The following is a 15,957-nucleotide window of genomic DNA, read 5'->3' on the forward strand; positions in this document are numbered from 1 at the left end:
AACACTGAAGTGGAATGCTTGATGTAATTCATATTTTCATTCATATTTTCATTGTAAGTAGGCTACACCAGAGTGACACAACAGAACAGAGTGACAATAACAGAAACTTCTTGTGTTGTGGAAGTTAAGAAACCATGCCTTCTGGCTTGGCAAACAGTCTATTGTAAAGCAATCTGTTATGTTTTTTTTTTACATAATTCAGCACTATGAGTTTCAATTGACGTTTAAATTCAGTTGTCCAATGTGTGGCTTCGTTCACTTTATCAAAAAATAAATATGGCGGATTAAATATATTGGGGATTAATCGATCCCCCTCAGCGCAAATACAGGTCGAATAAGTTTGTGTTACACATACACACGTTTAACATGTTAACCCATTAACCCATTACAGTATATCAGTGGTGATCAAAACCTTTTCATGTCATGGACCCCCACAATTATATGTATTTGGCATCTAAAAATATTTTGTTCTAGGGACCCCCCAGAAGCAAAGATTTATTATGTCTGCTTTAAACAATATAATTTATATATTCAAAGATTTGCATTTGCATTGTTTCAAAAATAGCAGATCTACAAGCTTATAGTGCGTGATGTGTGAGTTTAATGGGTTAAACACACACACACACACACACACACACACACACACACACACACACACACACACACACACACACACACACACACACACACACACACACACACACACACACACACAGAGCCCCCTACAGTACCTCACATAGAGGGAGATGGGCACCACGGTGTTGAGGATGATGACGTAGGACCAGAAGGTGAGGAAGGAGGACAGAGCGGCGTCCGTGCCCTCCTGTCTGGGCAGGAACACGGTGAACTGGGAGCCCTCGTTGAGCTCCCAGAGGTAGTTCCCTATGGCCAGGATGGAGCACATGAAGGCCAGGGAGACAAAGATCTGCAGGACACACACATTATGGTCGCTGTCGTCGGGGCAGAAAACTCCGTATCTCCATATTTCAACTTGTTTGTTGTTTGTTAACCCATTGAGACCTGGAACGCATCTGTGTCACTTTTTGATTTGAGCTAAAAAGCATCATTTTACACTTTGGGCTATTCAAAAATAGCAGATCTACAAGCTCATAGCGCGGCACCGAGTGCCGCGCTACGAGCTTGTAGATCTGCTATTTTTGAAAAATCTTGAAAATGTGTGCAAATCTTTGAATACATATTGTTTTAAAGCGAACATTTTTAACTCAAATCTTTGCTTCTGGGGGTCCCTGGAACAAAATATTTTGAGATGGTGGTCAGCGGCCAAATACATATAATTTTGGGGGTCCTTGACATGAAAAAGTTTGAGAACCACTGATATAGAAACATACGTTTTTTTCACCAGAAAACTGTTGGGATTTAGGAGACGTGTAGAATCGGCTTCAGGTCTTAATGGGTTGTTAAATCAGTGGTTCTGATTTAATATGTATTTGGTCGCGGACACACCCCCCCCCCCATCTGAAAATGTTTGGTGCCAGGGACCCCCCAGAAGAGAAGATTTATGTAAAAAAAAAAAAAAGCACATTTATTCAACATTTTCCGATATTTTTCAAAAACAGCAGATCTACAAGCTCGCAGCGCGTCACTTCGTGCCGCACTGTGAGCTTGTACATCTGCTATTTTTGAATAGCCAACGTAAATGGATAAAGTGTTTAAAATGATTGTGCTGCGGTTTTAACACGTTTTGCTGGGGACCCCCTGGAATCCCCCCCGAAGGACCCCTGGGGGTCCCCAGACCCCACTTTGAGAACCACTGTCGTAAATGAATGACTCCTTCGTCTTACCAAGTAGCCTTGGAAGTAGCCCTAGTTTTAGTTATTTCGTTAGTCTATAATAATAACCCTGGTCTGAGCACACTGCTTAAAGGGATAGTTCATCCCCAAAAAAAAGTTTTTTCTATCGATTAGTCACCCCATGGAGATTTGAATTCATGGATATTTTTTTGTTTTTGTCGCATTCCTAAGACAATATTTTTTTGATGACCGGCAGCGGTTCCGGTAGGAGACACAAAGAGTCTCCTTTGTGTCTCCTACCGGAACCGCTGCCTACCGGTCCGCTGGTCATCAAATGATTGTCTTAGGAACGCGACAAAAACCCCAAAAATATCCATGAATTCAAGTCTCCATGGGGTGACTAATCAATAGAAAAGGAAAAAAAATGGGTGAACTATCCCTTTAAGGAACTCACTCATCTCAGGGCCCGTTTAAAAAAAAAGATGAACATCTCAATGTGGTTCTTACCCCATGGTTAAATAAAAGATCAAACGTAAAATAACCTGCATAAAGGAAGGGGGCACCCAGATTCGAACTAGGGACCTCTTGATCTGCAGTCAAATGCTCTACCACTGAGCTATACCCCCCTCTCTCTGCAGCACGCGGCAGAGTTATTTTTGTACTACAGTATGTTGTCCTGAATGGCAGCCATGCGGCCTCCTCAGCTGTTCAACCAGTGCTAGAGAAATTACTCAACACCAGTAGGCTACTTGAGTAAAAGTATAGATACTCCTGGTCAAATATTACTCACCTACAAGTGAAAGTTGCTCTTTCAAATGTGTACTTAAGCTACAAAATACATTTTCTTTTTAATATCGATGCGTTGCTGTAATTTTCAAAACATTTCAAAGGTGTTCTAGCCGATCTACAAGCTCACAATCCGTTGCATCATGACCCCTTTTGATGCTTGTAGATCTTCTATTTTCACTATATATATATATACAAATAAAAATAAATGCTACAGTACATACACTATGTCGTTCAATGTAAAAACCTGAAAAAATTAAATTAATAAAAAAACATGCTACACTATGTAAAGACCATTAAACAGGCAGTAGACAGAGACTCACAAAGAGGACCAGGACATTCATCAGACGGTCTATGCTGGTCCTCTTGAAGGTGCTCTTCCCACAGTTCTGCATCAGCTTGGTTTCAGGACCTGGAACACACATGAGTCATAGTTATTGGATTTTGGGATTTTTCCTTAGTTTTGGGCCAAAGACTTTTTGTTTTAAATGTAAGATTAGTTTTGATTCATATTTATACCAATAAAAAAAGAAAAACTCAACTAAAACTAAGCCTTAAAAAAAATAACAAACCCATTTAAAAAAAAAGAATTAGGCTTAGTTTTAGTTGAGTTTTTTTTTTTGTAATATGGATTAGTCAGGGGCAAGATTCAACAAGGTCAGACAAAATAGCAAAAATAGCAGATTTACAAGCTCACAACGTGTCACACCGTGCCCTGTTGAGAGCTTGGAAATCTGCAATTTCTGAAGATTTTTGACAAAGACTAAAACCAAGGACATTTTCTCCATGATTTTAGCTTTTGTAAACACAATATAGATTCAGTTACTTATTATTCAGTTTATTTTTTGTAAAACCTCATTTTTTACAAACTAGTTGTAGTTATTTGTTTAATTAGTTTTAGTTAAAGGTAATGTAGGGTAAGTGATTTGCTTTGGTTAAAATAAGTGTTAAATAGCTCTATATTTAATCATTGCTATAGAGTGTTTGTTTGCTCAGTAACAGGAGTCTCCATGTCTCTCCAGCTCTTTATTAAACAGAGAAGGCAGTTTAAGGTCGGTAAACCTATTTTATCCAATCAGGATAGAGAACTCAGACAGGACACAGATTAAACAAGTGAAATTGGAAGTGATGGCACAAAGAAATGAGCAGACACAATTGGAACTGTAACACTATACAAATGAAGCTGAAAAATTGGTACTCTCTCCCAATTGGCTGAAATTTTGCAACCCATCTGAAAATTTATTTTCTGTTTATTAAAGCGCTGGAGAGACATGGAGACCCCAGTTACAGAACAAAAACTCTACAGCAATGATTACTACTACTACTACAGAATATAGTGCTTTAACCTTTTAACAATTTGTTTTTGTTTTAACCAAACAATATCACTCTTACCCTACCTTTAACTCTGGTCAAGTCCAACAGATTTGTAATAGATTATTGTGACTTTTGGGGATGGAATAGATAGAGAATGAACTGAGTATATTTATAAAATAAATATTTGCAGACTTCTGCCTTTGGTGTACCTTGGGCATAAAAAGTGTCAATATTGTAACCAATGTTTTCAGCCTGCTATTCTAATTTCTCCCCACACGGGGGAGCTGTAGGTTCAAGTTTTTTTTTCCTAACCTGTTTTGATTGATTGATTGATGTACTTTATTTAGTAAGACATGTGAACAGTACATGACAGTACATAACAGTACATGGAAGTGCAAATTCACAATACAAGGTCTACTAAACTGAAAATCTCATTAAGCACTAAGCTTGTTTAAGATGAGAACCCCATGCACACAAATCATGATGACATATAAGAGACAGACAGACAGATATACACACTACTATACAGAATGTCATACAATCAGCTTACAGGTTACTGGTATGAAGAGAGAAAAAATATATATACAAAAGAGGAAGATGAAAGAGGGGGGGGTAGGCGGGGTAGGTTAAGACTTGGACAGGGGCCATTTTCGAATTGCGGCCTCCTGAAGGTGTATCTTTAGGGCAGTTTTGAAAGTGAGTAGGGTTTTACACTCCTTTACTCCTTTTGGTAGGGCATTCCACATTTTTGATGAATAGCATGAGAACGAGTTCATTCCCTTAGTTGAGCCAAATCTGGGTTGAACATGATTTGTGGAGCTGCCTCTGGTGTTATGATCATGGACTTCATTAACATTTTGGAAGTATTTTGACAAATACAGGGGGATCCCAATGTTGTGGTGTATCTTGAAGACCAGGCCCATAGCAAGTTGCTGTACTCTGTCCTCAACCCTAAGCCATCCAATCCTAGCAAAATGAGCAGGGGTTAGATGGGTTTTGTGATTGAGGCCAAGAAGTAGCCTTACTAGTTTGTTTTGGGATGTTTGGAGCCTTGTTTTTAAGGCCTTGGAGGAGTTGTGATACCATGAAGTGCATGCATAATCATAATGACCTTGAATGAGGGCCCCTGCAAGAATCTTCAGAGTATTCTTACTGACTAGACAATCAATCCTCCACAAATAGCGTGTTGTTTGGTTGACCTTTTTGATCGCTCTTTTGGCGTTTTTGTTACCAGAGAGGTTTGCCTCCAAGATGGAGCCCAGGTAGGTAATTTCCTCCTTTCTTGTGATAACATCATCACCCACTTTGATCGTGAAGCTCTCAGCCTTGCTAAGGTTAGGACTGGACCCAAAGAGGATGGATTCAGTTTTACCCAGGTGTAATGAAAGTTTGTTGTCGGTGAGCCAGATGCAGATCTTGCATCTTTTTATATGGCGGCCCACGGCCAAATACACATTAATTTGGGGGGTTCCTTGACATTAAAGAGTTTGAGAACCACCGCTCTACTCCACTGGTGGTGTGTGAAGAAGAGAGACTCTTCCTCACCTCCGAACAGCACCAGTCCAAAGCACCAGTCGGTGTTCCTCAGGGTACACCCTCGGAGCAGGATCTTTTCATTGTCCAGTGAGTACTTCTGGTTGTCGTGGGTCAGCGTTCCTGTGAAGCGATCCAGGCGGTTGTTGGGAGGCTCACAGCCAACTTCACCTGGAGAAGCATTAAAAAAAAGAAGCACATGGCAGATTTATATCGTCTCTGTCAGGTGGAAACCTCATATGTCCAAAACGGTTACTTTTCAGGATTCAAATTCAAAAATAGCAAAAGTATCAGATCTACAAGCTCGAAACATGTCGTTTCGCGCCGCGTTTCGAGCTTGTAGATCTGCTACTTTTGATGCTTTTGTGTGACGCTGTAGCATGATCGAGTAGGGCGTTAATTTACGAAAAAAACACAAAAAGTATGGAGATAGAAAAATATGGAGATAAGAGGTTTCTGCCCGACAGCAACGATATAGTGTCTCACATTATATATAATTCACACAGTGATGGCGGAGGAAACCATGCAAGGCACCACCTGCTCATGGGGAGCAGGTAGCGGTTCAGTGTCTTGCACGAGGACACTTTTACGTTACTTGAGTATGTCAACTTTTATCATTCTATTCCACTAACATCTCAGAGGCAAATTTTCAACTTTCACTCCACAACAATTATTTGAAAACTTTAGTTATAAGTGACCGTACTTTGTTACATACATTATCCAATGAAGTCCTATTTATACTTTGTCCATTCAAAAATAGCAGAGCTTGTAGATCTGCTATTTTCAATTTTTTTAAACTTGAGTACTTTTACTTTGAGTATATTTTGATACTAATACTTATGTACTTTTACTTGAGTAAAATTTTGAATAGAGTACTTTCACTTGTAACAAAGTATTACTCAAGCAAAACAATTTAGTACCTCCACTACTGCACTACACAATTTCTTCAGGAATTAAAAAGTGTAATTAGTGTCCATGAGAGGCGTCGCTCCCACGTCTCATTTGTGTCAGCAGACAGACAACGCGCAGAGACACAAACTGCATCCATTAACGCTTTCAAAGTCGGGCGTTTGTTGGAATTTCCGACCTTTTTGGCTTCCAGCCAGTCTATTGTTCTTGTGGTTAATTATTTTCTTTATCCAAATATTCCCCTCTCAACAGCTAACATTATAGCCAGCTACTGTGCAACTTCACTTCACATGACAAAGTGGCATTATTAATTATCTGATAGCCTCTGTTCTCTGTATGGTAATTGGTTTTATATCTCTGGCTTTCTTCTCTGATATGTCTAGTGTGATGTGAAGTGATCTCATCTAGGGTTGTTGTAAGCTGATTAAATCTGGCCTAATGGTGGCACGAGGAGGAAAGGTCATGGGGGGTCACCAAAATCAGTCCTGGTCATCCACTGGGGTTCATGTGCACAGTCAATTCCAGTGTTGTTTTTTAGATAGGTTTGAAACATAAAACATCATCAGAGACAGTGAACAGCGAGGGGAAATGTAAATATTTTTCTCACCATTGAAGGCAGCCAGGCTCTCCATGTTGTCGCCCATGTCTCCTGTAACTGTCAAGGCTTGTCTCACCTTCAGGTTGGTCTCTCTGAGGAAGACAAGAATGGAAATGACGGATGGGGAAAAGCATGGGGAAAGAGAGAAAGATGTATGATTTACACAAATCAATCATCTCTATCTCTCTCAGTATGTGTGTGTGTGTGTGTGTGTGTGTGTGTGTGTGTGTGTGTGTGTGTGTGTGTGTGTGTGTGTGTGTGTGTGTGTGTGTGTGTGTGTGTGTGCGTGCGCGTGTGCGTGCACGAAAGACCAACACTGCAAAAGGGGATTATTCAAATTTTTGCAGTTTTTTCACTTGATATGAGAACAGAAAATCAGAGCTATAGAATTAGGTTTTACTTGTTGAGATTGACTCAATAGTATTTTAATTCACATTCATTCAATCTGCATAGAAGGAATGTGAATAAAAAAAAACATGGTACAGAGCAAAAACACCATAAATGACTGAATTATTGACCATTGCCCCTTTACCAGGGGTGAGCTGCCGATGGAGCCAAGTGGAGCACAGCTCCACTAGCTCTGAAGCTGCCGATCGACGCTGAGTGTCACAGCGTGAATGAACAGGAATGACGACCTGGCTAGATGCATACCAATGGTCCACTGTGTGACCTGCTAAGCAGCCTACTGTAGGTGTCAGATGTTCTGTCTGAAGCAGTCAAAAGAGTTGGATAACAGTGGCTGATGGATTCATGAACTAATTAAATGACAGAGGTGACGTCTGCAAGGCATAATTATGACAACACTAAAGTTTCCCCATTATGCAAGTAAATAGAATACAATTTGATAAACAGTATATTGTGGGTTAATCCACAGCCCACCCCTGCCCTTTACCACGGATGATTTTATACAATGTTTGAGGAGAACATGAAACGTACCCGTCCAGTTCTGCAGTCTCGATGTAGATCAGGTTAAGAGGCTCACTGCTGGACAGCAGGAGAAGGTCAGCCTAAAAAAAACCCCACAAAGATCCTGTTGTTTATTCTCCACATCAACACAAAATCAGTGGAGGAAAGTAACTAAGTACATTCACTTAAGTACTGTACTTAAGTACAATTTTGAGGTGTTTGTACTTTACTTGAGAATTTCCAATTTCCAATACTTATATTGTACTTTTACTCCACTACAATTATTTGAGAACTTTATTTACTAGTTACTTTGTAGGTTTTGATTACCGGTATTATTTCAAAACTTACATTAACCACTTCAGCCCTATATACACTTTGGCCACTTTAAAATAGCAGATATGTTATTTTCAAATGATTTTTATACATTTTATTTGTTTCAAAACTTGTGAAATTGGACATTCTGCAGAATGAGTACTTTTACTTTTGGCGCTTTAAGTACATTTTGATATCAACACTTTTGTACTTTTACTCAAGTAGATGTTTAATTCCGGACTTTTACTTGTAACAGAGTATTTCTACATTCAATCAATCAAACTTTATTTATATAGCACATTTTTACACAACGTTAGTTGACCAAAGTGCTGCACAGGTAAAAAGCAGAAGAAAAATAAATAAAAGCAACAATACATCAAATCAGAAAAAAAGAACACAAAAAAACACATAATAAGGTGTAAAAAAACCACAGCATATTGTATGTTGTATAATTGCACGTATGTAGGTTTATACAGAGGGTAGGGAAGCGATTTGATGAGAGTTAAAAACAGGAACATTATGATTGGATGTGGTTAAAGGCCAGAGAGAAGAGGTGAGTTTTAAGTAAGGTCTTAAAGATCTGGATGGACTGAGCAGATCTGATGTGGAGGGGGAGATTGTTCCACAGCTGTGGGGCTGCCACCGCAAAAGAGCGATCCCCTCTGGTTTTGAGGGTTAGGTTTGATGGCACAGTCAGCAACGACTGGTCAGCAGACCTTAGTGCTCTGGGTGGGTTATGGGGTGCAGTATTGATACTGCAATACTACTTAGTTTCAGTTGAATTATCGTCAAAGTGTCAAAGACTGACCGTGACAAACTGGTTGTTCTCCAGTTTGATGATGTCTCCCACCTGAACGTCCATCCATCTCTCACTGCACAACCTGAAACACACAGGAAGAACACACACACCCAATAAAGCACATCAGCACGCAGAATGGCAATAAAGCCTGTTTAATTTAACCCATTAAGACCTGAGGCCGATTCTACAAATGCCTTCTAAATTAGTAGTTCTCACACTTTAAAATGTACAAGCTCGCAGCGCGGCACGAAGTGATGCGCTGTGAGCTTGTACATCTGCTATGTTTTAATAGCCAATGCAAAAACCTAAAATGACACAGATGCTTTCCCGTTTTTAATGGGTTTATATTGTTCAGAGGTGACCAAAAAGAATTGTGTGTGTGTATGTGTGTGTGTGCGTGCGTGCGTGTTTGTGCGTGCATTGTATGTTCTTGGGTCCTTGGGGGGTTCCAGGGGGGTTCAAGGGGGTCCTCAGCAAAATGAGTTAATATAGCATCAGAAATCAGTTTAAACACTTTAAATCTCTAACGTATACATTGGCAAATTTTAAACAAATCTTGAACATTTTTAAATGTTTTAATATATTTTAGAAACATTTTAACAGCACAAATACTTATTTACAATTTGGGGGTCCTTGACATGAAAACGTTTGAGAACCACAATCCAAAGCTATCAAGATTAGCGTGTTTCCTAATATGGAGAGGGAACTTGAGAAGCACCTTCACAAGGTTCCTAATGCGAGAGCACCCCAGCCAACTAAAAGAAATACAGAGACATACCACCAATGTCCACTACTGACGCCCAAAGACGTGTTGTTTCTGCTGGACACAGAGATAATACCCAGATCATCAATGATTCACTCTTCCGGAGAATTCCTTTTCCAACTAGAGGAAGAAGGCCATGTACTGTATGTATCTAGATGTTATTGCCAGAGACACTGGACTCCAAAGGGAAGATCTGGTCAAAGAAAAATGGGTGATGAACAGAGTGGTCTTTCTGACTGCATTGTTAACCACTTGTCTTAAGCTTTATTTTTTGCCCAAAACAGGGATGCCAGGTTGAAAGATGTTAACTCTACGATGCACATGCACACGGCACGTGCCACTCAGGTCACCAGAGACCACTGAAACCAGTAATTATCCTTTCCGATAGTTCACACATGGAAACCGAGTTACGACTTCTACTTCCTCTAGATAGTCAAGTGCTGAACGGGGGTCAAAAGGAAAAGATTTATGCTTTTCAGTTGAAAATATATATTTTTTGCCAAAGCACCTTGGGGTAACATGTTAATTGTAATGTGTCCATTTCATTACATTTGTGCACTCTCAGTGGTACAAATGTATAAATTAACACTTAACACTTTACTGTGTATCGTCACAAAGTTCCATGTGGCTTCATACTGGTCAAATACAGATACTGGAAGAATTTATTTCTGAGGTATGCTTATTTTGCCTCTCCGGGTGAAAAAAACCCACTCTAGAGCAGTGATTCTCAACTTATTTTTTTATCTCTAGCACCCCAATCTACACTGTAAGATCCTTAAGTCTCCATTCAGTTCCTAACAGTCAATCATTTAGCTTGGAATCCCCTGGAAACACCTCAAGGGTCTTCTTTTTTTTTGGGGGGGGGGGACCCCACTTTTAGAACCGCTGCTCTATCTAGAGCAATGAGACAACAAAAGACAAAACATGATAAATCAAGCGCTCCCTCACATATTTGAAATAGCAGACGCCAAGTCAACAGGATATACAACCAAGCACTTCCTGTCACCCAGCAGCTGTTTCCTGTGGTCCTCTTAGAGAGAGGGCACGATGCCACTAACGGTCCACTGCCCACTGCGTGCGTGTGTGTGTGTGTGTGTGTGTGTGTGTGTGTGTGTGTGTGTGTGTGTGTGTGTGTGTGTGTGTGTGTGTGTGTGTGTGTGTGTGTGTGTGTGTGTGTGTGTGTGTGTGTGTACCTCGCCAATATGGCAAACCCAGGAATTTAACCAGACAATCAGCTTTGAAAAAAGACAACACATGAACACAAATGTGCAAACAGCTGTGCAAATACACCCACACACAGACACACGCACACACACACGCATGCGCAAGCGCACGCACGCACACACACACACACACACACACACACACACGCACACGCACACGCACACGCACACGCACACGCACACGCACACGCACACGCACACGCACACACACACACACAAACTTACTTGCCGCCAATAAGCACTTGGACTTTGCGGTTGTTAACTTGGTTGTCACTCCTGTGGCGATTCTGAAAGAGAAGCACAGTGCACGTCATCATGCTGTGCACGTGAGGGCCATATGAAAGTGGTCCCTTTGTATGGCAGAAAGCCAGTTAATTCTTATATCCAGGGTTGTGCTTCTTATATCCACGGTTTGGGGGATATCATAAATAACAAAATAACTAGAAATACCACTTTGTGGTCTCATATACCTCCGCTAACCAGTTGCCGTCTGTAACCCTGTCCAGACTCATGTAGTATAGTGAATGAAGACTTTGAAGGAATGTAATGAATGTGTTTTGGTGAGGTCACAGTGACTTGACTTTGACCTTTGACCACCTACTTCCTATCAGTTTATCCTCGAGTCCAAATAAGGTATTCCTGAGATATTGCATTCACAAGAATGGGACAGACATGAGTTCACAGGGACCTTGACATTTTTTTACCCGTGGCCACCTTCTTCTAATCACTACATCCTTGAGCCAAATGTCATGAAATTCCCTTGAGGCGTTCCTGAGGCAGAAACTGAGAAAACAGCAAGCACTCAATGAATGTCCTTTTTTGTTTGTTTTTTGTTTGCAACGGACGTGTTTCAACCAAATAGGTCTTCCTCTCAGTGTTGTGCGTTCCTGAGGCAGCACGTTCACAACATTGATACAGACATAATGTACAGATAACTCGAAAACACACAGCATTAAAACTGTTGTTTTCCATTTGGTATTATTGTATTATGGTATTAATGGCAAAGCAAATCAAAGGCACCCTGACTAGTGACAGAGGGTCCAAAGAAGACCCTAAAATGGTACTGTTTTCACAGTGTAAGCCAGTGCTGGTCCCAGCCTTCCCTCTGCCCTAAGCAAAGTTCCCCCACCTCACACCCCCCCACACCATGCATTCACTAAAATGACAGCAGGACGTTTAAAGAGTTGTGATAAGAAAGCCACAGTATCAAGTTTAACCAACCAATCAGTCAGTTGGTGCATGCAAGCACAGCTCTCAAAGGTGTAGAGCATTGTGGTATATACAGTACCACAGTACATGTGTAGTTTGCATACGGGAGGCACAGGCACTGCTGTGATGTCACTTGATGTCTATGAATACGAGTGACAGTTTCATTATCTGCTTTAAGGGCCGTCCACACCAAGCACTATACATATAACGCTAACTACCACTATACTATAACTATAACTATAATGGCGACAGTGGTGAACAATGTAAACATAGTTAGAGTGCTTTGTGTGGAGCGCCCTAACATCTACAATTTGTCTAACTCTAAACATCCTACAAGGTAATGTCCTCAGGGTCCTTAGTGTACACATTGAACCAAAGGTTATATTTGTAAAGCCTGAGTTGAATTAACACTGAGGATTTTTAATCAGCTCAGCGGAATTGGCTACACCGGGCATTCCACCAAGACCAGTGCTATTAGACTGGTCATGATACTGGTATTGGCACTCCGCAAAGGTTAGCACCACTCTCACCAAACAAAACGGCTCTTGTGCTCCTGAGGTTAATGGTTAACGCATGACATCAGCTTTGCAGGGCCACTCTACACAGTAACATCCTCAGGGTTAATTTAACTCCTACGAGTGCACAAATGGAGCAAAATGGATCCGTACGGGTCCATTTGGTTCCATGTGTACACTCTTCTGAGTCACAGGTTCAATAATGGGATCCATTTGTACAATCTAGTGTTGAATGAACACTAAGGATTTCACTGTGTATATACTCTTTGCTAAAGTACTTGTCTGACCTTGACAGGCTCCTGTGAAAATTCTTGCCGTTTTATTATTGTCTTGGGCACGTTTGTGCTCTGAGAATGTAATAGACGACTTATGACTGCACCATTTGAGTTATTCAACAAATAATGGACGTTTCTGACCAAACACAAAATGTGTGGGTCATTAGCTGTCAGTGCAGGGGAATAAAGTGGCATAGCTTTATGTGATAGGAGATTTATGTTGTAAGCCTGTGGTTCACATCATAGAAAGCAGAAAGAGGAAAAGCGATACCTGCCAAATGAATTGAATGACATAATTTAATATAGCATCCCTCTCGTCATAATTAAGTCCCTCCATAGGTCTTAAAAAAAGTTATTTTGACACACCTCCTCCAAGTTAAATAACAAAAAGTCTGGTAGATAGACTGATGCTTACAAATTGGTACTTGTAGCTATATACATTTTATTGTTTTCCTTTAAAGTGTAATGGTGCATTTCCCTCCTTTTGACTATAACTGCTAGTTGATCCAGAGACAGCAAGGATTTGAGCGAAACTATACAAAGCTCACACACACACGCGCACGCGCATGCACACGCACACGCACACACACACACTTTAGAAACAAAAGTATTTGGTTGACCTGTCCTTGACAGCTCAAATAAAGGTATTTTCCTTTCATTGTCTTGGAAAAAAATCTTTCTTCCTCCTGCTATTCTCGTTCAGTCACTCAACATGGTTGCTTTGTGTGTGGTGGGAAATGGGAAGTCACCTGCTTTAGTCACAGTGACATACACAGTCACAGTAACAAACCCAGCCTCATACACAAACAGCAGACAGTGTGTTATCTTCCACAGCTGATAACATTCCCCGCTTACAGTACGTACCTTCTGAGTGTGGAGTCAGAGTTCTGTAAACATCATGGGCCTCATGTGTAAACCTTAAGTCTGGATTCACCACTATGGAACGGTTCTGTGACCTCTAAATGCACTCTCTAATGAAAATGTTTCCATTAAGTGACATTAGGCGATCGCTGTGCTTCATTTAACACAAACATTGCACACAATGGAGCTTGGCTATTTCAGTTAAAGCACAATATTTAAATTATAAAATTAGCACACCATAAGGTAAAAAAAAAGGCTAACCACACAGTTACAGCCTTTTCACTTTGTGGAGCAGAATAGTATTGTTCAAATGTTGCCTTATCATGTGTGAAAAACAACTAGGTCAGTCACAGCAACTTTCTTTTATACAGTGTGGCTCTGTAGGAGGCGAGCCGTAAGAGTGTGCGTGCGTGCGTGCGTGCGTGCGTGCGTGCGTGCGTGCGTGCGTGCGTGCGTGCGTGCGTGCGTGCGTGCGTGCGTGCGTGCGTGCGTGCGTGCGTGCGTGTGTGTGTGGGAAGAGCAGGGGGGGGGGCTTTATCTTGCAAACTGCTGGAACAAAAGAAGTACTGTACCTCCACTATTATTACTATTTTTACATAATTATCGTTGCTGTCGGGCAGAAACCAGCTAACTCTTGATTTTTTCCATAAATCAGTGCTATTGAACACCCTTTACGTCTGTGTGTTGGTAAAAAAAATATTGAACCAATGAAAAGTATTAAAAAGCGCTTCTGACAAAACCTGCTAACTCCATTGGATCCTCAAACTTTCTGCTAAAGCAGCTAACTCCACCAAAGGGGGGTGGAGTTAGCTGGTTTAACTCCAGGCTCCACCCCCCCTTTTGACCTCTAACTTCATTGTGAGTTGGAGGTCCATTCAGCTGTTATCAATGATGAACAAAACCTCTTAACTCCACTTATTTTTTTCATTTTTTTTCATTTCCTGATTTTTTGGGGGAGTTAGCTGGTTTCTGGCCGACAACAGAGATAAGTATGTGTTATCCTTTTTTTTATATAAATATATTTAACTTTACACATTTGCAGTCATACATCATAGATAGGTCATAGACAACTGACATCACAGGCTGGTCACATGAAGTCTGAGCTCCACATTGGAGCCATGCCGTTCCCATGTGGATGTTGAGATCCACATGATTCCACTTGTCTTTCTTTATGAGAGGGCGGGGGTTGGGTTCCCCTCTGCATGTTTGGTTGTCTGTCCAGGGCTAATGTTGGACAGATCTGGTGCTTATCTCACTAACAGCCGGGCCGATTTGAGCCACATTCGCCACGCGACGCGTTGTGAGCTTGTAGATCTGCTATTTTCAAATAGCTGATGTATATGTTAAAGTGCTCATGTGGCCCATAGTCGATTTCTTTTGGGCTGGTTTTCCTAGACCTGGTTGCTTGTTTCTCTCGCAGAATCTGGCAACACTGGATACAGCATGCGCTTCACTGACCACACGAACCGCTGTAGTTTTAAGATTATTCTGAGGCAAGAAAGAAAGAAAAAAAAAAAGAAAGAAAGAATGACGGAAAGAAAAGACAGCACTTACGATGTCGTCCATCGCATCTTTAGCTGCGGTGGCAGTCAGCACCATCACCAGAGGAACGACGGTGGTGAACCAGGACAGAGAGGAGATCCAAGGAATCACCTGGACACACCAAGAACGTCTCCATCAACATCACACTGTACAGCACAGACCTACTAACATGCTTCTCAGCAAACGGTTAATGATTTGTAGAATCAGCCTCAGGTCTTAATGGGTTAAGCGGTTATTAACCACTTAAGCCCTATATACTTTGCTGTTTGTCGAATAGCAATTATAGCCGAGCTCACAACGAGGTTACCACTCGTTAGCTCGCTGTGAGCTCGGCTGTTTTCAGGGTTATCAACGTGTTTATCCATTTATACGTTGTAGGGCATTCACAGAATAGTCGAATATTCGAATATTCGAATATCAAACCGACTATTCGACTATAAAACCACTATTCGACTATTCGAAAAAAGAAAAGAAAAAAGAAAAAAATGCTTTTTTTTTTTTTTCTTTTAAGTTTTTTTTTTTTTAGTGGCTTTTCTAGAGCAGACATGCAGCTGTGAGCTCTGGTGTGACGTCAACTCGCATTCCTTGAGTCGAGTAATCAATGCAATTGAAAAAAAAAAAAAAAGAAAAATTTTTTTTTAATATTTTTAATTTTTTAATT

At 40.8% G+C, this 15,957-nt stretch overlaps 1 protein-coding gene across 1 annotated transcript in view; it reads right to left on the minus strand.

Moving 5' to 3' along the window:
* LOC308087946 (phospholipid-transporting ATPase ID-like) overlaps positions 1–15,957 on the minus strand; it is a 62,826-nt gene that overhangs the window by 19,220 nt on the left and 27,649 nt on the right. Inside the window, exons 5-12 of the mRNA XM_080432201.1 lie at positions 15,309–15,407; positions 11,120–11,181; positions 8,918–8,990; positions 7,828–7,898; positions 6,901–6,983; positions 5,397–5,555; positions 2,861–2,949; positions 732–925 (exon numbers count right to left, since the gene is read on the minus strand). Of these exons, the coding sequence (XP_080288327.1) occupies positions 732–925; positions 2,861–2,949; positions 5,397–5,555; positions 6,901–6,983; positions 7,828–7,898; positions 8,918–8,990; positions 11,120–11,181; positions 15,309–15,407 (830 nt within the window). The remainder of the gene's footprint in view (positions 1–731; positions 926–2,860; positions 2,950–5,396; positions 5,556–6,900; positions 6,984–7,827; positions 7,899–8,917; positions 8,991–11,119; positions 11,182–15,308; positions 15,408–15,957) is intronic.

This window comes from Gymnoscopelus braueri (genome assembly GCF_963280865.1).
Source record: "Gymnoscopelus braueri genome assembly, chromosome: 7".
Lineage (NCBI taxonomy): Eukaryota > Metazoa > Chordata > Actinopteri > Myctophiformes > Myctophidae > Gymnoscopelus > Gymnoscopelus braueri.